This window comes from Oryzias latipes, chromosome 12, assembly GCF_002234675.1.
Source record: "Oryzias latipes chromosome 12, ASM223467v1".
Classification (NCBI taxonomy): Eukaryota; Metazoa; Chordata; class Actinopteri; order Beloniformes; family Adrianichthyidae; genus Oryzias; species Oryzias latipes.
The window spans coordinates 27941369-27963978 of record NC_019870.2 but is presented as its reverse complement, the minus strand read 5'-3'; the positions used below and the strand labels follow the sequence as shown (position 1 = coordinate 27963978).

At 43.6% G+C, this 22610-nt stretch overlaps 2 protein-coding genes across 4 annotated transcripts; one reads left to right on the top strand and one right to left on the bottom strand.

Annotated features, from left to right (window-relative positions):
* Positions 1-1467: 1467 nt before the first annotated feature.
* LOC110016122 lies at positions 1468-10267 on the top strand. 3 transcript variants are annotated; one of them, XM_023961010.1, is made up of 4 exons: positions 1468-1625; positions 2339-2749; positions 4974-5050; positions 9316-10267. In XM_023961010.1, the coding sequence occupies exons 2-4, from the start codon at positions 2651-2653 to the stop codon at positions 9779-9781; spliced, it is 642 nt and encodes a 213-aa protein (XP_023816778.1). In that variant the 5' UTR covers positions 1468-1625; positions 2339-2650; the 3' UTR covers positions 9782-10267. The 3 variants fall into 3 exon arrangements, with proteins under 3 accessions (XP_023816778.1, XP_023816777.1, XP_023816776.1); XM_023961009.1 differs by lacking the exon at positions 4974-5050 and having other exon boundaries at positions 1477-1625; positions 2342-2749; XM_023961008.1 differs by lacking the exon at positions 4974-5050 and having other exon boundaries at positions 1478-1625.
* Positions 10268-19517: 9250 nt separating this feature from the next.
* Positions 19518-21391, bottom strand: LOC101174848 (5-hydroxytryptamine receptor 1A-beta). Its single transcript, XM_004075129.4, has one exon. It carries the CDS (start codon positions 21020-21022, stop codon positions 19766-19768), a length of 1257 nt encoding a protein of 418 aa, XP_004075177.1. The 5' UTR covers positions 21023-21391; the 3' UTR covers positions 19518-19765.
* Positions 21392-22610: the final 1219 nt, after the last annotated feature.

Genomic DNA, 22610 nt, shown 5'->3' with positions numbered 1-22610 from the left:
AACTCACATCCCTCACTGTGGTTCACCTTCAGCTAATTGTAGTTGAGCCAACTCGCTGGAAGCGAGTCTGTGATTGGATGTCTTTTTGCTTCCATCAAATGTACATTAAAAGACAAAGACAGTGGGGACACAGCAGGAAGAGAAATTTGCCAAAAACCAATTAGACCAGAAATCAATTACCTTTGTATCAACTTAATCTTGTTCATACCTGTGGTTTTCAATGGATTCTGCTGTTACTCCTAGTGCTTACTCAATTTTACGATACATATCTGTAACTCTAACATCCCAAATATAGAAATAAAAATAAAAAAGTAAGGCCAGGCTGTACATTAGTTTATTTTTTTGTGTAAAATCAGGCTTTTAACCCTTGTGCTGTCTTGTGGGGTCCAGATGACCCCACCCTTACACTGACGTGTTCTCTCTACCATGACAAAGGTGGATAAAGGTGGAAAGATTTCATGTAATCCATGGACACCAGTGAAGATCACAAATCATTGAAGAAAAAAGGTTCAGCGCACAGTCTAGTGCACATGCGTCAAACTCAAGGCCCGCGGGCCTAAATGTGGCCCACCATGTCATTTTCTGTGGCCCTCGAGAGCATAAAAGTTTGTAATTTCTTAAAATAAAAAATAAAAATTGGTGTGTATTTATTCATATCTAGGGTGAATCTGACTTAAAATGCAACTAAACATTAGGACTTAAACACTGTCCAAATAACCTAACCTGACAGAATCAAATATAAAAGGATTTATGTTAGAGTAACAAGCAAATATATGTTTTCTATGCAACTGTAATTGTCACTTTAAAAAGTTATAATAAATAAATAAAATAAGTTATTTAACATTAAGGAGTAGTTGCTTTTAGTTTTCATTACATTTAGTTCCATGTATAAGTGATATCTGGCCCTTTGAGGACGAACACTATGCTGATATGGCCCTCGGTGAAAATGAGTTTGACACCCCTGGTCTAGTGGGTCTAGATGACCCCACTCCCAATGGTAAAGTGCCTAGGATAGCACAAGGGTTAAACCAGGAATCAATGGGGAATCGCTCCACTCTGCAACCTGCCTCCAGAGGTCTTTAGAAGAAACGGCAACATTTGATCCTTCCGGGTTTGAACAGTATGAGAGAACTTGGTGTTTACTTGAATTATTTTGTTATATTTTTACATTTGCTTTAACTGAAACATTTGGGTGAGACACAAATACAAACAACAAATAAACTGTCTTCATTTATGTCCTTCATATTGTACAGTAATCGTTACAAAACAAATTAGAAATGTTCTTTAAAATGAATTACAATGCTAATGACTGAATAGTTTATCATTAACTAAAGTGAGCAGGCTTCAATTTCCAACTAAATCTAAAAAAAAAATAAACATCCTTGACTCATTTCCTGTAACCATGGTGATAGGAAGTTCTCTCCAATCTCAGTTTTTTGTATTGTGAGTCAGGGAAGTGCGCCGTTTCCTGCTGTTTCACTGACTTCCTCTTCGAGGTTTTGTTTTAGTACTTGGTCCTGGAAAACTGCAGGACCAGTTCATTCCCTTCAAGTGAATTAACATTTTCATTATTCTCCTGCTAAGTTTTGTTTTCATTTCCTGCAGCTCCATCACATGTAAAACGTGTAAGTTTGATTTTTATTTCACACTTACTTTCGTCTCAATGTTTGCAGCTTTTGGTTCTATGATACATTTTATTTGCGGTTGAAGTATTTAATGCTTTTGTAGTTTTGCTTCTCCATGACAGTTGAGTCTTGTTGCTCAAAGGTAATAACAGAGTAACCAGGGTACTAAGTACTAAGTGATACACAGTGTATACTTTTTCACAAGTTCAACATTGTTCTTGAAAGGATTCTAAACATTAAAAGTACAAATAATTTATACTTTCTGATACTGGTGGTTTTAATTTTCAATCAAAGAAACTATTTATTTTTTTAAAAAGCTTGTAAAATTACTCAGCCACAAAGGAAAGTGAATAATGTTTAATACAGAACAAGGTGGAGATTTATTTTCCACTCAACGTACTTTTTATTTCAACAGCAAACTGCAAACCTATTTAATCTTTCAGCAAAGATTGCTGTGAGTGTGAGTTTTTTTTTAAAGTCGTCTTCTTTATGTTTTTATTTTTTATCCTTTATTTACAGAGGAGAGTTGCATCGAGATTAAAAACTTGTTTTGCAAGGAAGTCAGCAAATACAAACTACGAGTTAACATATTGCATACAAAAATACAAAATAACAGGAAGATACACACAGATTAAAACAAGCATGTGCGTATCATGTAGTTGACCTCTACTGTGGAAAACATGAGATGATTTGGCCATTTGTTTGTTCCATAGAAGTTCTGAAGGCCTGCAGACTCCTGCCCTCTTTCCTGGGCACAAATGGGGGTCCACATCCAGGAGCCTGCCTGCTCTCCCTGATCTGAGCTTGGCAGCGATGGAGCTTGGTCCTCAGACCAGCAGCAGCTCTTCCATCCACACCCCTCATCAGGCCTGGCGCACTTTTCTCAGCAGCCTACACCGACTTCTTCTGGACAATATCCAAGCCAGGGTTATTATCAGTCCCAAAGGGGGGATGGAGAGGGTCTTCCAGCCACAGACGCCACAGCCCCCCAGGAGCTGCGGCTCATCGGGACCGGCTGGGAAACCATGCTGGAGCTGGGACCTGAAGGTTGCACTGATCCTGGTGACGCTGGCTGGAGCCCTAATCCTCCTGCTGCTGTTCAGACTCCTGCAGCTGAGACACAGGTACACACATCCACACCCCTCTGAGCCACACACCTGGTTATTATAGGGAAAGAATCCCTTTTATTCATGACAGAGGTTTTGTAACCCAAACACAACTTTGTACTGGCCTCTGAGGCTCTTGCCTAGAGAAAGGTAGTTTGTCCTCTCTGGGTGGGTGGAGGGATCCTGCCCCAGGTGGAGGAGTTTAAGTATCTTGGAGTCTTGTTCACAAATGAGGTCAGGGCATGGGATTGACAGGCAGACTGGTGCGGCATCCTCTGCTACGCCTGTCGATGTACCGGTCCTTTGTGGTGAAGAGAGAGCTGAGCCAGAAAGCAGAGCCCTCAATGTCGATCTTTGTTCCAATACTCGCCTAGGGTCATGAGCTCTGGGTCATGACCGAAAGAACGAGGTCCCGGATACAAGCAGCTGAAATGAGCTTCCTCTGTAGGGGGGCTGGGCGCCCCCTTAGCGGGGAGGACCTCGGTCACCTGGAGAGAGCTTGGAGTACAGCTGCTGCTCCTCCACAGCCAGAGCAGCCAGTTGAGGTGGCTCAGGGCATCTGGTCCAGATGCCTCCTAGATGCCTTTCTGGGGAGGGGTTCCAGGCATGTTCCACAGGGCGGAGACCCCGGGGAAGACCCAGGACATGCTGGAGAGACTAGGTGTCTAGGCTGGCCTGGGAACGCCTCGGAGGAAGTGCCCAGGGAGAGGGAAGTCTGGGCATCTATGGTCAGACTTCTGCCCCGGTCCTGGACAAGCAGAAGAAAATGGATGGATGGATGGATGGATGGATGGATGGATGGATGGATGGATGGATGGATGGATGGATGGATGGATGGATGGATGGATGGATGGATGGATGGATGGATGGACCTGGGGGAGGATCCCTCTTTCATGTGGGCACCCCTGAGGTTTCTTCGTTTTTTCCAGAATCTGTTTTTTAGGAGTTTTTCCTTACCGCGAAGGGGGGGTCTAAGGGCAGGGATGTCCAGTTTAGTTTAGTCAGTTTGTTAGTTCAATTTAGTATTTTCCTATTGAATTTAATGTATTTATGATCCTTTTGATTTTATGTTTTACTATTTCAATTACCGATACGAAGCCCATCTAGACGACTGTGAATTTGGGAATATGCAAATAAAGTTGAATTGAATTGAAATTGAATGGATGGATGCATCTCATGCATCTTCTGAAGTTGCATCTGCTGTTTACTGTTACAATCTGCAAAATGCAGAGGAACAGCCCAGAACCCTCATCGTTGGCAGCTCCCCCGTCTGTTTATTTGTTTCTTATTTTCCAATCAGGCAGTTTTCTAACGTCTCAAGGAAGCAGCAGCGACACGGTTTGGCTAAAATACCATGGAGATAAAATGCAAATGTTCACCTTTCCACAAGGCCTCTCTGTAAGGAGGCAAAAGATTTCCGGGGAGGGGAGCCAGATTAAGGTGCGACTCTTCTCCACCCCATCTCGTTTCAAATCTGTCCTCTGTGGGATTCAGCATTTTTGGAAATAAATATTTTGCATTTCTAAGAAGTCTGACTATTTTTCATTTTTACATTTATAAACAGATTTTAGCCAAATGTAATCAGAGTAAATACAATAAGTAACTTTTTTTGTCAGTCACAGCTGCCTGCAGTCTCTAATTAGGAGTTTTGGTATATAAGGAGGTGTTTTCCTGTGTTATGCACTGCTGGTGTGTCTTATTATTCTACTCTGAGGTTGTCTTTCTTGGAACAGTAAGTGGAACTATTTTAGCTGTGTTTTTGTCTTTGCTGCATCTGTGTTTCAACTTGTTTGGGCAACTGTAACATTTTTTAACAATAATTTCACTTAAATGATAAAACGTTGTCCAAACCTCTTGGTTGAAAAGGAGCTGGCTAAAGTATCAGCTTGAGTTTCTTGCCTCTTTTCAGACCGTTTTCTGAATCTTCAACAGAAGATTACAAAGCAAAGCAGCTGAAAGATCTCAAAAAGAAGCTTGACCAGAGATGTTTAAGTCTAAACTGGTCACAGAGACATTTCTGAGGCTCAGAGAATCACAGTGAGATCCCTCATCCACGTATGGAGACAACCTAAATTCTGCTTTCTTCCAAAACATCCACCAGGACAGGTTTCTTTGAAGACCAAAGATCCACACACAGCAGCAGGTTTACTTGTGAACTAAAAAGAAGATTGTTGATTCTGGATCGTTTAAATCCAAATCAAGACTTGAGTCTGACTCTGAGTTAGTTTCTTTCCTTGAACAGACTTTCCTGTTGACAATCCTCCATTCATTCCAAGTCAAATATTTCTGCAAAGAACTGAATTCATCAGTGGCTTTGGGGTAAGTGCTCTTGGTTACGATTCCCAGTTAAAAGACTGACTTCCTCCAGAAAAAAACGCTTTCCAGATCGCCCATCCACCTCTGGCTTCAATCAAACACATGATTTAAAAAAGGAAAGGTTTCAGGTGAGGGGGGGCGGGGGGCTCCGATTGCGGCTCTGTGTTCCAGCAGAGGCGGCTGTTCTTCAGTCTGTGGTGACAAAGTGGATTATCGGCAGAAAAACTCTCAGGTGTGTTTGGATTCAGAACTTCTCATAATCCAAACGCTGCAGCAGACCTTCAGTAGTTTGTGCACAGAAAAAACATTGAGGAGCATAAACAGTAAAGGATTCATTACAGTCACAGTAATTTAAGACTTGACCCGCTCTTTTCACACACTGCTTTAAAATGTCTTTGTTCACTAAAGCCAAAGAATGATGTGTCAAGACCAAGCAATGCAGAAAATCCAAATTTAAGCAGATACGTTTATCTGACTGTTAGTCTAAATACCACTACAAGTAGATACAATGACTTAAACAGTCAAACTAATGAATATACAACCTAAATATTTCTTTTTTTTGTAACAAAAAAGCTGCTGGTAGAAGTCTACAATAGAAATGTCTAATAGCTAGGATTTAGAATTTTGCAAAAGTGTTTAACAATTTTTCTGAAAGTTGATGCAAATCTTTGCAATCCACACAAGCAAGCAGACTAAAACCCATATGTCTTTGGGTCATCAAAAACGCAAAGATCACACCATTGAACATGTTGATCAGGTCTTTTTTGAGACGACAGATTCCATACGTCTCATCGTTACGGAAAATAGTTAGTCTCACATCTTTCAGGCGGGATTTGGACCCATTTTTTTTTGACAGAATTCCGGTTGTTCTTTTCTCTGGGGTTGTCAGTGATCCCCAAATCCATGAAATGAGTTGGAACTGACCAAATGACGCCATAAAAGGGCAGGATGTCTTTTTTTGAATAAAATACTTCACCCTCATTTCTGTCTGGCTGAGACTCAAGTTTTCAAATCAAATTTAGTCCTTTGTGTTCCTGTCCTGCTAATCTAGCCACAGGGGTTGCAAGCCAGTAACTTCTGTGCCGGTCCCAAGCCCGGATAAATAGAGAGGGTTGCGTCAGGAACGGCATCAGGCGTAAAAAATTGCCAAAATAACCATGCGAATCATCCACAACACTTTAGACATACCGGATCGGTCGAGGCCCGGGTTAACAACGACCGCCACCGATGCTGTTAACCTACAGGGTGTCGGTGGAAATTTGACTACTGTTGGTGGAAGAAAGAGGGGAGGCAGAAGGGTCCGTGGCCAGAGAGAGAAGGGAAAAGGCAGGAACATAGGTTTGAGAATAGGGACTCTTAACGTTGGCACAATGACAGGGAAAGGCAGAGAGCTGGCAGACATGATGGAGAGAAGGAAGGTAGATGTACTGTGTGTGCAGGAGACAAGGTGGAAGGGCAGCAAGGCACGTAGTATTGGAGGAGGATACAAACTGTTCTATCATGGTGTTGATAGGAAGAGAAACGGGGTAGGAGTGATTCTGAAGGGGGAGTTTGTAAACAGTGTTCTAGAGGTGAAAAGAGTCTCAGACAGGATGATGAGCCTAAAGTTAGAAATTGAAGGGGTGATGGTGAATGTAGTCAGTGGGTATGCGCCACAGGTTGGCTGTGAGTTAGAAATGAAGGAGAGATTCTGGAGTGAGTTGGATGAGGTCATAGAGAGTTTTCCCAGAGGAGAGAGAGTTGTTATTGGAGCAGACTTTAATGGGCATGTTGGTGAGGGCAACAGAGGTGATGAGGAGGTGATGGGCAGGTTTGGTGTGAAGGAAAGGAATCTGGAGGGACAGATGGTGGTGGACTTTGCGAAGAGGATGGAAATGGCTGTAGTCAACACTTACTTCCAGAAGAGAGAGGAACATAGAGTGACATACAGAAGTGGAGGTAGGAGTACTCAGGTGGACTACATCCTATGTAGACGAGGTCATTTGAGAGAGGTTAATGACTGCAAAGTGGTGGTAGGAGAGAGTGTAGCCAGACAGCACCGCATGGTGGTGTGTAAGATGACTCTGGAGGTCAGGAAGAAGAAGAGAGGGAAAACAGAAAAGAAGACCAAGTGGTGGAAGCTACAGAATGAAGAAACTTGTGAGGAATTTAGGCAGAAGTTGAGGCAGGTCCTGGGTGGTCAGGATGAGCTTCCAGAGGACTGGGAAACTACAGCAGAGATTATCAGGGAAACAGGTAGGAAGGTGCTAGGTGTGTCATCTGGAAAGAGGAAAGACGGTAAAGAGACTTGGTGGTGGAATGAGGAAGTACAGGAATGCGTCCAGAGGAAGAGGTTGGCTAAAAGGAAGTGGGATGTAGAAAGGACTGAGGAAGGTAGACAGGAGTACAAGGAAGCGCAGCGTAAAGTGAAGAGAGAGGTGGCAAAGGCCAAACAGAAAGCTTACGATGAGCTATATGACAGGTTAGACACAAAGGAAGGAGAGAAGGACTTGTACAGGCTAGCCAGACAGAGAGACAGAGATGGGAAGGACGTGCAACAGATAAGGGTGATTAAGGACAGAGATGGAAAGGTGCTAACAACCCAAGAGAGTGTACAGAAAAGATGGAAGGAGTATTTTGAGGAGCTGATGAACGAGGAAAATGACAGGGAAAGAAGGGAGGAAGATGTGGTTGTTGTGGAGCAGGAAGTAGCAGAGATTGGAAAGGATGAGGTTAGGAAGGCTCTGAAAAGGATGAAGAGCGGAAAGGCCGTTGGTCCTGATGACGTACCTGTGGAGGTATGGAAGTGCTTAGGAGAGACAGCAGTGGAATTTCTAACGAGGTTGTTCAATAGGATTCTAGAGAGTGAGAAGATGCCTGAGGAATGGAGGAGAAGCGTTCTGGTCCCAATCTTTAAGAACAAGGGTGACACGCAGAACTGCAGCAACTATAGAGGAATAAAGTTGATGAGCCACACAATGAAGCTGTGGGAAAGAGTAGTGGAAGCCAGGCTTAGGAAGAAGGTGGAGATTTGTGAGCAGCAGTATGGTTTCATGCCCCGTAAGAGCACCACTGATGCCATTTTTGCTTTGAGAATGTTGATGGAAAAGTACAGAGATGGTCAGAAGGAGCTGCATTGTGTGTTCGTAGATTTAGAGAAGGCGTATGACAGGGTGCCGAGGGAGGAGCTGTGGTACTGTATGAGGTCGTCTGGAGTGGCAGAGAAGTATGTCAGAGTAGTTCAGGACATGTATGAGAGAAGTATGACGGTGGTGAGATGTGCTGTAGGTCAGACAGAGGAGTTCAAGGTGGAGGTGGGACTACACCAAGGATCAGCTTTGAGTCCTTTTTTGTTTGCTATGCTGATGGACAGGCTGACAGACGAGGTAAGACAGGAATCTCCCTGGACAATGATGTTTGCGGATGACATTGTAATTTGCAGTGAGAGTAGAGAGCAGGTGGAGGAACAGCTAGAGAGGTGGAGGTTTGCTCTGGAAAGAAGAGGTATGAAGGTCAGTCGTAGTAAGACAGAATACATGTGTCTGAACGAGAGGGATCAAGGTAGAAGCGTTAGGTTACAGGGGACTGAGGTGAAGAAGGTGCAGGAGTTTAAGTACTTGGGGTCAACAGTTCAGTGTGATGGGGATTGTGGAAAAGAGGTGAAGAGGCGAGTGCAGGCAGGTTGGAGCGGTTGGAGGAAAGTGTCAGGAGTGTTGTGTGACAGAAGAGTGCCAGCAAGACTCAAAGGAAAGGTGTACAAGACAGTGGTGAGACCAGCTCTGCTCTATGGGTTAGAGACGGTAGCAGTGAGACAGAGACAAGAGGCTGAGATGGAGGTAGCGGAGATGAAGATGTTGAGGTTCTCCTTAGGAGTGACCAGGTTAGACAGGATAAGGAACGAGTACATCAGAGGGACGGCTCATGTTGCCTGTGTCAGCGACAAAGTCAGAGAAGCCAGACTGAGATGGTTTGGACATGTTCAGAGGAGGGATAGTGGATATATTGGTAGAAGGATGTTGGAGATGGAGCTGCCTGGCAGGAGGGCAAGAGGACGGCCAAAGAGGAGATATATGGATGTCTTAACAGAGGACATGAAGTTGGCTAATGTTAGGGTAGAAGATGTCCATGATAGAGTGAGGTGGAAAAGGATGATTCGCTGTGGCGACCCCTGATAGGAAAAGCCGAAAGAGAAAGGAAGGTGTTCCTGTCCTGCTGCAGAATTTCATGTGTTTGGTTTGAAAAATCCCATTAAAAAAGCTAAACGTTTGTTTGCTTGGTGTTTTCGACAGATTAAATCTGGTCCGGGCAGGAAACCCTTTGGAGTACAGCGGCTGCTACCACAGCGCCACCTACACACTCAGGCAGCCCACATCCTGTCAGGACCTGCCAGTCAAGAATGGGATCCTTACTGAGAACGTTTCCTCCATCCAAACCGTAACAGCAGTGACCCCCGCTGTCTCCGCCCCTGCGCTGCCCTCACCGGTGACCCCTCAGCTTTGCCTTCCACTCCCCTCACATCCGGTCCTGCCGCCGCCACCTCTGCACGCCGCACCCTTTCTACCGTCAACGCCTCGCGTCCTGTCCTTCCCCTTCCCCCTGCCTGTGATCGGCACCACTCCACCGAGCCCCCACCTGTCTTGGGGCGCGTGCTCGGATGTAGATGTTTATTCTCGGATTGGAGCTTTCAGGCCCTCCAGGCTGTCGAGTCTCTCCAGCCAGTCGACAGTGATCCTGTTTGAGCACTCGGCTCTGTGAGCGTCAGCTTCCAGGACGCAGACGGACCTCTGGTTCCTTCAGAGTCACAAGCTTCAATCAACAGTTTCTGTTGAGGTCCTCGCTTTAGAGTCGTTTGCCCCAAACCTTCCAAAGAGAATATTTTTCGTACTTCCAGGAATACTTTTATCAATTTACAAATTGTCAGACCTTAAGCTTGTTCCAATAAGATTTTATTTTGTATAAATGCATTAATCTGCTTAAAACTTCCTTTAATAAAAAAAAGGACCTGCTTTCACTTCAGGCATTTCCAGTCTCATGTGTTTCAGAAGTCTGGGTTACATCTGAGTTTAGTCTTCCTCCGGTTTCATTGAATTGAGTTCTGTCCCTGCCTGACAGAAGAGGGGGGCGGCCCGCTCAGAAAACTCTCTGACATGTAGATAAAACTCAGCAAAACATCCGTTTGGGATGATTTAAATTTGATATTCTCTCAGCAGTAAAAGTACAGATTAAACTTTTACAGATGGATTTGAAAGAAATGTTATCTGTGTGATTATTTCAGAAATTTCTAAAGAAAATATCTCATGAATTTAGAATTTGCTGACCTGACTGAGTTTCTGCAGGCAGGTAAGAATAGGGCTGGGTTTACAAAATCATTTTTTTATCTGTGCTCAGAAGATCCTAAAAATATTCTGAGTTGATTTTCCTTTATGTTCTATTTTTTTCAGTAAAAGGCAGATTTCTGTTTTTTATGTTAAAATGTCTAGTTATTAAAAGTTTAGATTTTTTTTTAAAAGGCAAAAATGCTACACATCATGCTCTCTACATGTCTGCTCAAGTCTGCCCCCTGCAGGTGGGCCTTTTAGGAGGGCAGCATCAATGAGGGGGAAGGCTTAAGCCAGGGATGTCAAAATCCAGGCCTTGAGGGCCAGTGTCCTTTATGCTTTCCAACCAACCTGCTCCACACACCTAAACCAGGTAATCAGCAGCAGATGAGGCAGGATTTCTGGAAAACTAGGGGTAGGTCTGCCCTCGAGGCCTGGAATTTCACACCCCTGGGTTAAACCTTTAACACTGGAGCTTTAGCCCTGCACACCGTAGCTGGTTCAAAAGCTGAAATCACACAAACCACAAGTGAACCTGTTAAAGAATTAAATGAATGTTTGTATGAAATGGTTGAATTGTACTACAGAAAAACACGTTTTGAAGTTTGTTTCCCAAATAGGTTTGTCCATTTGGTTGTTTCAAATATCCACGACAAAGGTATTCGGGTCGACAGTCCAGCAGCGGGGAAAGGAGGTGAAGAGGTGAGGTGGATACAGGAAGGTTAGAACCAGGTGTGACTGAAGAGTGGCGAGGACAGATTAGATCAGGACTGAGAACATCGGAGGGACAGCTGGAGAGAAAGTCAGGGAAAACAGAACGAGACGGTTTGGACACATTCAGAGCTGGGACTGTGATTGTAAGACGATGCTGAGGTTGGAGAAGATTCAAGATTCAAGAAGATTTATTTGTCATTGTCATTGAAGCAACGAAAATACGTTTGGAGCATCAACAACAGCCACTCAGTTCAATTCACCAAATAAATACCCAATAAATAAATAACCAAAGTGCAGCATCAGTACAAAAGGGAACACAGCAAGGACTAAACATGAAAAGAACTATAAATAAGTAAATAAGACATTCAGTGGACACGAGATCTTAAGCTGCTTGGTTTTGGTGTGCAGCAATGCAAAGTCCAGTTTGCTGCCAAGTAGGAGGCACATAGAAAGAGCGAAGAGCAGATTTATGGATGTGGTGAAAAATGGAGACACAGAGATTTGGGATGCATGGAGGAATTTTTGATCGTGGCTCTTGTGAAGGGGGCAATTTAAAGCTTAAGAAAAAGAGAACAACTGTTCTGTGCTGAGTTTTCATGAACATCATCTTTAAATTTCACATTTAAAATAAAATTGCACACAAACAAGGATGTGATTCTAATTTGACTGTTAACCACTCTACAAAAGTTGGATTTTTTTAAAGTGTCTTGTTTTTGCTAGCTTTATTTCCCCGACAGTTCGTTTATGAGTAAAAAATAAGTAAAGTAACGAGTAGTGAGTTACTTATTACATTGGGGAATGAGTAAAGTAATTTAATTACAATGTCATCCAGGACTCAAAGCAAATTAATCAATTACTCTTTAAAAGTAATTTACCCAACACTGTTTGCTGATCAGTCAGTGTTATGAGTTAAGAAGTTACTCTCAGTCTGTGTGGAGTGTTGAGTTTTGTCCTGGAGCGTTCTCCCACGCTGCCTGGCCTCTGTGAAATGAGTCATGGGTTGAGGCAGAGCAGCAGAAGTTATTTGCACATTATTTAAATAATTATGAGTCGGATTTATGACAAACTCATTTCTCTGCCTTGTTTGCAATGCATGTGCAGTCAATTACTCCAATTAGGCTAAACTGGGAAAACAAACATGACTGCATTTTAGATTTTTGCCGACCATTTCAGCTGCACTGTGAGAACTTTCAGTAACCAGGGCTTTTGTTCATCAAGTCCTTTGAAAACAGCTAGCTCTGGAAATCTGAAGGAGAACTGGGATGTCCCACAGTGATCTGTAGTGCAGCAGCTGTACAGGTACGCTGCAGCTCCACCATCTTTCCAAACCTGGTCCCAGGTAAGTAAAAATCTCTAAAGTCTTTAAAGTCTACTACTTATCCATCACTGTCACTGAGGTAAGATCTGATAACTGCTACTCTAAAACAGAGGGGCTCTTTTATGTCACATAGTGACATATATGGCGCGCCCCACACAGATTTGAGAAATATAGAAGGAAAAATATAGTCTACCGCACTTAAATTTATAGTTTCCAGCTACATGGTAAGAGAAACAAGCGCAGTAAACGCTGTGAAGTGACGGTGTTTCAGTCCACTCTGCAAGGAGAATTTGTACAGATCACTGTTATTTCCGTGGAAGTCCATGGTCCTCATTGTAAGCACACATACCATTTTGCTTTTCTTTGAGCAAAATGATATTTTGAGTCTATCACCACGAAACCAGAAGGAGCTCAGAGCTGATCCTTGATAGAGTCCCACCTCCAACTTGCACTCCTCCCTCACACCTACAGCACATCTCACCACTGTCTTACAGCTTTCACGTCTGACTTCAGTCTAGCTTCCTCGCTCTCTCCCATAACTTCAGCGTGAGTCATCAGCTTTAAGCCTCTGCAGGTTCTCTGCATGTCTCCCATCTTCTTAAAAATGGAACCAGAACATTTCTTCATCATCCTCTCAGCCTTCAAGACGTTGTCAAACAGTCCAGTCAGAAACTCCAGTGCCACCTCTCCTAAACCCCTCCAGACCCCCACAGGTTTGTTGTTGAGACTTTTCTGCTCTTCATCCTCTTCTTCCTCACGTCATCCTTACTGATCTTTGCTTCTTCTCTAACGTGTTCCTCATTCATCAGGTCTTCAAAGTTCTCCTTCCATATGAAGCTGTCAAGACATTTCCATCTGTCCTTCATCATCCTAACCTGCTACTCATCCTTTCATCTGTTTCTCTGTACAGATCCTCCTCTCCCTCCTTTGAGTCCAACCTGTCATTCAAGTCCTCATATGACCTATGTTTATTGCTTTGACCACAATGCTTAAAAATCAATCAATCAATCAATCAATCAATCAATCAATCAATCAATCAATATTGCAGGATTTCTTGTTACTTTGTAGTTGTACATTTTTGAACTCTTTCTTTGACACATTTGTGTTTTGATTATTTTTAGCAGGAATTGTGGTTTGGGGAGTCAGATTCAGCGTGGGAACTTGAACTAAGTCTAAGTTTGACATTTTGAACTTGAACAAGATAAAAGACAAAAAAAATAAGCCAAACTCAAGCTAAACTTTAGACATCTCTGTGAGCGTTCAGCACATTTAGGTAATGTGTCTTTCTTTATCATACAAATTGTCATGGTGCCCCCGGGAGTCTTCTCCTACCCCTCCCTCTCTGCTTCCTCTTTGATTGGACCCAGCTGTAGGCATTCACATCATCACCTGCACCTGTATATAAGACGGCTCCAGACCAGTATTCATTGTCAGTTCGTTTCCCCTCTATGGTGCTTACTTGGTCTTCTCTAAGCTCTTGTTTTGATTTTTTTCATGCTCTTGTTAATTCCCTGCTCACGCCTGATCCAAGTTCTCGATCTGCCTACAGAATTCTCGCATCCATCCACGCCCACCTGGGTCCGGCCACAAGACCATCAGCCTCAAGTCCGTATTCCAGCTCCTCAAAATTCCAGCGCTCTAACTCCATCCCGTCTTCAAGCCCGTTCCTTGCAAATCAAGCTCCACTTACCTCCGAGAAGTCACTCCAGCTTGACTCCGAAATCCTCCTCAGCATCTGGCCTCTCCTGCTCCGGTGACATCTTTGCCACTAGTCTCCAAGATATCAAAGACTTGTCAGAATGAAATCTATTCTCGCCACTTCCAATGTCTGTCGTTTTGGGTTTTAGCGTTTGGGTCTGCTCACGTTACGACATAGCATGACAAAAATAAAGCTGTTCCTTTTGAAATCCAGACTTTTTTCTGAATGTAGGTCATCGTAATTGATCAGCCTGACTCTAATTAGTAATCAAGTCAGTTTATTAGACCTTGCTGTTAGTTCATTACAGTCAGGGAAGCTAAAGCAGATTCATGACGAATGATGAAGATGGTGACTTTGTAAGTTTCCAAAGGCAAGTGGTTGAGGAAAATGAGCAGAGCAGGTTTCAGTTTTGGTAAACGGATAGAAAGTTTGGGTTTCTGCTGAGCTAAAAGCTCAGACGTGGAACAGAATTAAACTCAAACTGAGGCCGGATTTTCAGACAGCAAAGATGTTTCAATGTAAAAAAAACAAACACAAATAACTGAAACTTATGATACTCCAATATATGTAAATGTGTGTATACATTTAAAACGCTGGCATGTGTAAAAGGATATAAATAATTGGACCAACTCTAAAAATATTGAAATACTGCAGTACAAGAGTGAGGGTCCCATAACAATGGAAGACCGCTTTTATCCACAGGAAAAAAGTGTGTATGGAATGTAGGGAGAGATGTGAAGTGCAGGTTTCCAGGAGGACAGAGGTAGCATCAAAGCAAAGCAGAAAGACGTGACGCACATCTGTACTTCCATCTCTGAGAAGGAGCACCTGCAGATGGTCTCAAACAAACAGCAAACCTCTGATCTTCCACTCTAAATGACTGTCTGCGTGACCGCACTGACACCTGCTGCAGGTTCAGACGGGTCAGGATTCTCACTCAACAATGGATAACTGTCTTCAGCCGCCGGGCACAGCTGTCTGAGCTCCACACTAACAGGAAGGAGGTCCCGCTTTCTTTCTAAAGGCCACATTTCATCAAATTGGACTAAATAGCTTTAAAAAATGACTTTTTATTGCATGATGTAACTTTTCAGGTGCAGCTCTAATGTCTGCTGAATGCTTCCTGACGACCAAAGAAATCCTTACAGATGTTTCAGGTGGAGGAGACTGGCTGTGAACACACTCAGTCATGGCCTGGAGGGGCCCTGGGGTGCCCACTGAAGCATCCAGACCCCCCCACCAGAGGCTCCGTTTGCTTGATGATTAGTCCAGTAGAGGCTCTCATGCATGACCACAAATGCTTGTTTCACATGATGATCCCATCAGCACAACGACGCACACACTGCAGCCCAAGCTAACGAGACGAGCGCTAACACTTTAAATCAGTCGGATTTGCTCAGCATCCACTTTGACATGCTGCCTCCCAGGGGTTACATTTATGTGATGCTGTCTGCACCTGATCCACATGTGAGATAAAAGCGCACTGTGCTTTTGGAGACACAGAGGGCTTTTCATGACACTTTTTTCATTTCCCCTTTTGTCATGGAAAGTGGGGTGTGAGAGATTTGAATGCAGGTAACTGCACATTGACTGGACATCCGACGGTGGACCAGAAGGTTCACAACACTTTAGATTCGCAAAATAACACACAATTCATCACAACGCTAAAATGCATTCTGTTGCAGGTATCCTTCTTTTTAAGATAGTGTTGTGCTGTGAGCTGATTTTGTTGAGTTTTGAGTTAATTGTTTCGTGTTGTGATGAATTGTGGTGTGTTATTTTGTGTTTTGCTGTGACCCTTATGGGCCACCGTAGACATCTATGTGAAATCAGGAAAACATCACTTCAAAGAGCTCATACGTCATAGCTTTAGATTCTGATAGATGGAAAAACCATGAGAAAAAAACGGACAAACAGACAAAACAAGACAAAGAATTCAGCATCAAAATGCGGTTATGATAGTCTTGTGTTATTGCTGTGTTCTCTTGATTGTTTCCGTCTATGTGTCTTCGTCTTTCTAAAAAGGTCTTGGCACAGTAAAAAAAAGTTTTTTAAATCTCGCCAGGATAAATAAATGTTAAACAAATAAAATAAGGAAATAACTATTCGATGTACTGACTGGAACACCGTAAACTGGACAAAGACCGGGAAATATGTACTGATGTTGATGTGATTGTTTTGCATCCACAACAACCAGATATCGAATTTTCTTCATTTTACAGCTCAAATATTTGTATTTTGTTCTGTACGTTTACTAAAAAAGAAAAAAAACGAAAAAAAGGAGGCTGCGCTCCATCTCTGCATCCCGCAATGTCTTGAAAAGCCGGAACATAATTCCTCTGACAGCAGAGAGCCACCAGCAGCCCTGCAGGGGGAACATGACTGAACAGTTCATGAGCATTCGTTGAAATTCAATCCAGCCTCTTGTCCTTCTCCACCGTGCAGACTGGTTCACAGCCAAGTGCACTCAGCAGACTTCAGGAAGCCAACCTGGAGAGTACAAGAGCATTCAGCTTTACACAAGGCAACCGTGCTCGAGTGATCTGAGTATCCTGCAGCTTTTAAATGACCTTGTTAAGTTTCATTTCTTTGAGAAGAGAGTTTGGAGGTTTAGTCGTTGCGTTTTTTCCCTTTCTGCTCATTGTGTACAAAAAGGTGACATGTCTGCCAAACCCTGCCTTAACCCTTGTGCTATCTTAGATGACCCCCCCACTTTCATTGAGGTGTTCTCCCTACCATGACAAAGGTGGATAAAGGTGGAAAGATTTCATGTAATCCATGGACACCAGTGAAGATCACAAATCATTGAAGAAAAAAGGTTCAGAGCACTGTCTAGTGGGTCTAGATGACCCAACTCCCAATGTCAAAGTGCCTAGGATAGCACAAGGGTTAATGGGAGGAGGAAAATACTAAATGATGTACAGTTAAGACGTCAGTTTAGCACCTTCCTTTTTTTTTAACTTGGCTTTTAAAGGGATGTGTGTTCGTAATCTTGTGATTAGGAAGTTTCATAAGAAAGACGCCTGTTTGATAAAAAACACATAAGAAGGGCTTCAATCTGCTGATCCTGTTTTTTATCCAAGCAGGAACATAATATTTTACGTGGAGTTTTCTTGGTTCGTGTTATGTTCTGTATCCAGGATGGATCAGCCGGGAGGAATTTGCCTTTGACCAGGGTGAAAAAGTTGGACTTTGTACTAAAAACTAAACACTGGGCTCATTGTAACAGTGCCTGTCAGACTCCTCCCCCTCCAGCACTGCCTGCTCTGCTCCCTGATTGCCACCAGCTGACTTCACTCACCTCATCTACCATGCTGCTTAAAAGGAGACCTCACTCATCAGTTCAATGCCAGTTTGTTACCCCTTATGGTGAATAAAGCCTGGGCTTCAGTTTATGCTCTCATGGTCTTGTTTTGCTCTCAGCCTTGCATTTATCCTTGCTCTCTGCTTCAGGATCAACATCATCACACGAGTGATGTCAGCTTCCTGCCATTCTGCTGCTCGGTGAAGCCAGAAGATCCCACTGCACACACTAACCGCACTAACCCCTCCAGCCACGCCACCAGCTGACTTCAAGCCTGGACACCTTTCAACTATTTACACAACCATCCCTGGAGAAACAATAAACCCCTTTTTCACCAAAACCACTTGCCTTTCTTCTTCTGGGTTCCAGCGTCTGGGTCCTCACGCTAAGAGCGTCGTGACACTCATAAACTTTTGGGATGTTTGAGTTTGTTTTTTCTTTCATGACCACTGGATAGCAGGAGGAGCTTTGGCCTTCTAATAAGCTGTTTTCTCAAATAAAACTCAAAACTGTTGATTGTAGTGACATTGTGGGGGGGGTTAGGTGGACGTTTAATGAACTCAACTAACTTACCCACTTAGGTTTTTCTGTGCAGAAAAGAGGTGGGTGTAGTAACCTCCAGACAAGGAGACTGACCCACTTCTGGATTCATTTTTACCATTTAGAACTTTAAAAGTGATGTCAGGTCCAGTTTCTATGCATGTTCACTCAAGCATTTCATTTATTACTTTGTTGTAGACTTGCATAAACAAATAACACTATCCAGTGATTAAAACATGAAAATCATTTAAAAATGTTTAAAGAAAATGAGTAACCTAATCATAAATGAGTTTTGGGGGCATACTAGAAGAGATTTTAAAGTGCCACTCTGATCATCTTTTAATCTATTGTCAAAGTGTTCCCAGTGGTCTTTGAATCACTGTTGATGAAAGAAACCCTCACGTAGAAAGATGTATTTAGAGATGATAAAAGCTCTAAGCTTTAATTGTGGCTTTTTGCATTATTTTTAGATTTCAAACAAAAAAATATCAGAAAAATGAATTTGATTCCAATTGCACCAGGCTGCAGGTATTCTTCTTTTCTTTAGTTTTCTCTTTCTCGTCTCCATCAGCGTCTTGATTTGGAATTAAGGATTCCTGCCAAAAGTTTCTGTAAATCCATCCATCCATCCATCTTCAGAACCTGCTGAACATCTTTTGGGGTTACAGGGTTGCTGTAACCGACCCAGATACTGTTGAACGGATCGCCACTCTGTTGAAGAGCCACAAACACACACAGTTCTGCAGATTCAAATGCTTGAAACACAACCTAACGCAGGATTTGGAAAAACGTTCAACAGAGTAGAAAAGGGAAAATAGAAATGAAAAAATGTCCCACTCCTGAACATCCCTTTTCTATTATTTTGTAACTGTAAAGAAGAGAGTAGCTAGAAAGGCTGAGCAGACTGATCTTACTGCGAACAAATAAAGAAACAAGTCAACACAATGGGAAAAACACCTGTTTGTCTGCTGCCGCTGCCAGCTGTGGGGTCCTCACACACCTCTGTATCCCTGCGCCCCAGCAGGCCTTTGATCAGGTAATTGCTCCTCGTCCCCCCCGAGTTTGCATCTCCCATCTGTCTCTATGGCGACCAGCTCTCCAGCCTCCATCTATGTGCCGCTTTTCCCATCTCTTTCAAGACAAACATACAGTCCTGAAAGTGACGGAGGAAAAGGCCAGAAAGGGGTAACAGGTGTGTGTGTGTGAGTGTGTGCGTGTGTGTGTGCATTTGAGCGTGTTGTGGTTTGGAAAACTTTATATCAACTTCTGCCTTTGTGTCTGTCTTTGGTTTTACCCACAAACTTCATCTGGAATGAATTTGTACTTCTTTTTTTTAAGGAAAATGCCATGTAGCTGTTTAAATTGAATATTCTGTAAGTTAAAATTTGTCAAAAATATGTTTACTTGAAAATAAAGAGGTTCTCAAATATTTTCCAAATCAACAGTTAAAATCCTGAAATGTCTTCACTAAAGCTGCGTAAAAATCCAAAGTTTCACCATCTGCATGGTGAAGCGAACCCGCATTCAGCTGTTTTTCTAAAAGAGTTTAGCACAGATGTCTGCGTTGGTTGAAACCAAGACAAAGAAAATCAGCAACGTCTGGAAAATGGGTCTTTATTGGGTTTTACACGAGTGACAGGAGCTTCAGTCAGACGATCACAGCTGCATCTATGCATCAGCAACACACATCTCTGCAGATACTGAACGACGGTGATTATCAACAACAATCAGCCAGGAGTCCTCCCATCACCTACAGCCTCATCCGGTCCTTTTGGAGGTTTGACCCGGGTTCTTTCGGGTCAAGGAGACACTACACATATAAAGAAAGGAGCTAAAGACTGAACGGTCACGGTTTGCAGAAATGACACTTGATGATTTTCTTGAAGGCGCTCTGAAAGTCTTTGTTGAAGTATGCGTAAATGATGGGGTTCAGTAAGGAGTTGGAGTAGCCCAGCCAGTTTATGACATCCTCCAGCCACCGGGGCATGTAGCACGACTCCTGGCAAAAAGGCATGACGAGGGCAACAATGAAGAAGGGCAGCCAGCAGAGGATGAAGGTGCCCATGATGATGCCTAGAGTCTTCACCGTTTTGCGCTCGCGCGCCAGCGCGATCTTCCTCTTGGCCTCCGTCGCCTTATCGTGTCTACTCTCAAACAGCGGCACTGTGCTGGGGGTGTTGGGCAGTGGCAGGTTACCCCTGGAGTTGCTGTGCACCTCGATGATCTCCAGAGACTCCCCGTCCTCCGCGTGCTTCACCGCGCCGTTGACGCTCGGCAGCGCCAGCGGCCGCGGCTCCACGCTCCTTTTCCAGCTCTTTCCCTGCGCGTCTCCGTGAGGAGTTTTGTGGAAAAGCGATGGCGAGATCGCCAAACAGGAGTCCGCCACTTTCTTTTTCTCGGTTTTACGCACAGTCCTCCTGATCCGGAACCGGGCCGCTTTGAATATCCGTCCGTACAGAACCAGCATTAAGGTCAAAGGGATGTAAAAAGCCCCGAATGTGGAGTATATGGTGTACCAGGGGTCTTGCCTGATCTTGCACTGTTTGGGGTTCGCCCTGTCCTCTGCCATGCTGCCCGGCTGGGAGCGCATGACTAGCATGGGCGGAACTGAGATGGAGAAACCGACAAGCCAGGTGACACTGATGAGAACCGCGGCTCTCCTCGGCGTCCTCTTCTTCATGTAGTCGATAGGCTCGGTTATGGCCCAGTACCTGTCCAGGGCGATGGCGCACAGGTGCAGGATGGAAGACGTGCAGCACAACACGTCGAGAGAGATGAAGATGTCGCACGGGACCTGCCCGAGCGTCCAGCTGTTCAGGACCTGGTAGAGCGCCGCCATGGGGAGAACCAGCACGGACACCATCAGATCGGTGACCGCCAGAGAGCCGATCAGGTAGTTGGCCACATTCTGCAGGGAGCGCTCGAGCACGATGGCCGCGACCACGCAGGCGTTCCCAAATATTGCGCACAGGATGAGCGCGCCGAGCAGGAAGGATGTGACCACCTGATAACTCAACTTCATGTCTTCCTCCTCTTGTTTGGGGGGTTTGCTGGTGGAGTTGTCGAAGTTGGGCCAGGTTGTGGTGTTGTTTGTGCCCTCCATTGTTGGCAGAGTTTGGGGGGATTCTGTCACTCCGCGGAGTGCCCGGCGCGCGTGGCTCGGGGACGCCGTGTCGGGCGCATAGCGGGCTAGTGACGCTCTGAACTGCAAGTCTCGGTTTCAGAGGGAGAATGATGCTGAGTATTTATACCTGTGATGGAAAATGCGTCATTTGTCTGTGAGGATGTTAGAGACTCTGCCTGCTTTGTTTGTCGACGGTTCAGACTGAGAGGACGTGGGAGCTACGGAATAATCACTCAAAACTTCCATTTCACTTTCTTGTCCTTTTTTTTAAGTCTACAGGCCAGGAAGTGCCAGCTTCCCCATCAGAATGTTTCCTCCAAGAGTTTTTTTTTTTCTCAAGAAACTTTATTTTCTTCAAAGTCTCGTTGTGGGTATTTACTTTCTCACTTTCTCCACAGAATAAATATCTCTGTTCACTGGAGTTGATCAGAGACGCGACTTTCACTTGTCAGTGTCCTCTGATTTCAGCACCGCGGTCAGAGAAACCTTTGCATTAACCTTCTTCATGCAACACTGCCCCCTGGCAATGATCTATACTCATTACAAACGCTCAAAAATACATACTTTCGGCCTTTGTTAATATTTAAAAATTGCAAATATGACCAGACTGTGGATTAAACGTTTAATCTGCATTAGTTTCACTTTTAATAACATATTTCATGAACATCAAAATGCAGGACAGAGAAAAAGCAGATTTTAAAAACTGCAAGAACTACAGGTCACTGGGTTCAAATTTAGCACAGCAAGTAACAAAACGTGTCTTTAGTATTTTAGTGTTTAAATGAAGCATGAGAAAAAAAACTTTTTTGCTTGTTGCTTGTGAGGGAAAGCAGGGTGGGGCTAGCAGCCGAACTGAGAATCCTTTCAAGGACAGATGTCTATAGGACAACTATACTGGACATCTCATACATTAACTTTATTAAAAGTTTTCTGAAAGACATCTGCATATAGAGGTCTCCTATACATCTACCTGTAACCATCTAATATCAAGCTACTTTTTATCTTTATTTCCTTCACATAAAATAAACACTGCAACTTTGTGATTTCGTTCACAGACAACTAGTAATCACAAGTTTCAACATTCCAATAAGTAGCTTGATGTTTCAACAATCCTATAAACAAAAACCCAACTTGTGACATTTTCTAACACACACAAAAACCTAAAATTTGATGAACTTCCTCTAGTGTCCACGCTTTAAGTCCGGGTCCCCCTGTGCCGGTCCCCAGCCTGGATAAAAACTGGTGTAAAAAATCTCTGCAAAACCAACTGTGCAAATCAGTGAAAGCTGATTCACTGCGGCAACCCCTTTTGTTTTTAGAGCTTATAGTAGACAAGAAACGTTTTCAGATTTTCTTCCATGGGGTTGTTTGACACAGAGAAGTCTCAGTCAGTCAGGTTTAAGTCTGTAATTGGGACTATGCAAAAATAACCTAATTCAATGATTTACAATCACTATTTGTAACCACACAAACTCACATTTAAGTCGCTTTGGTTAACAGCATCTAAAAATAAATACATATAAGTGGGAAAAACAGAAAATTACTATTTGAATCCAGTTTCTATGGA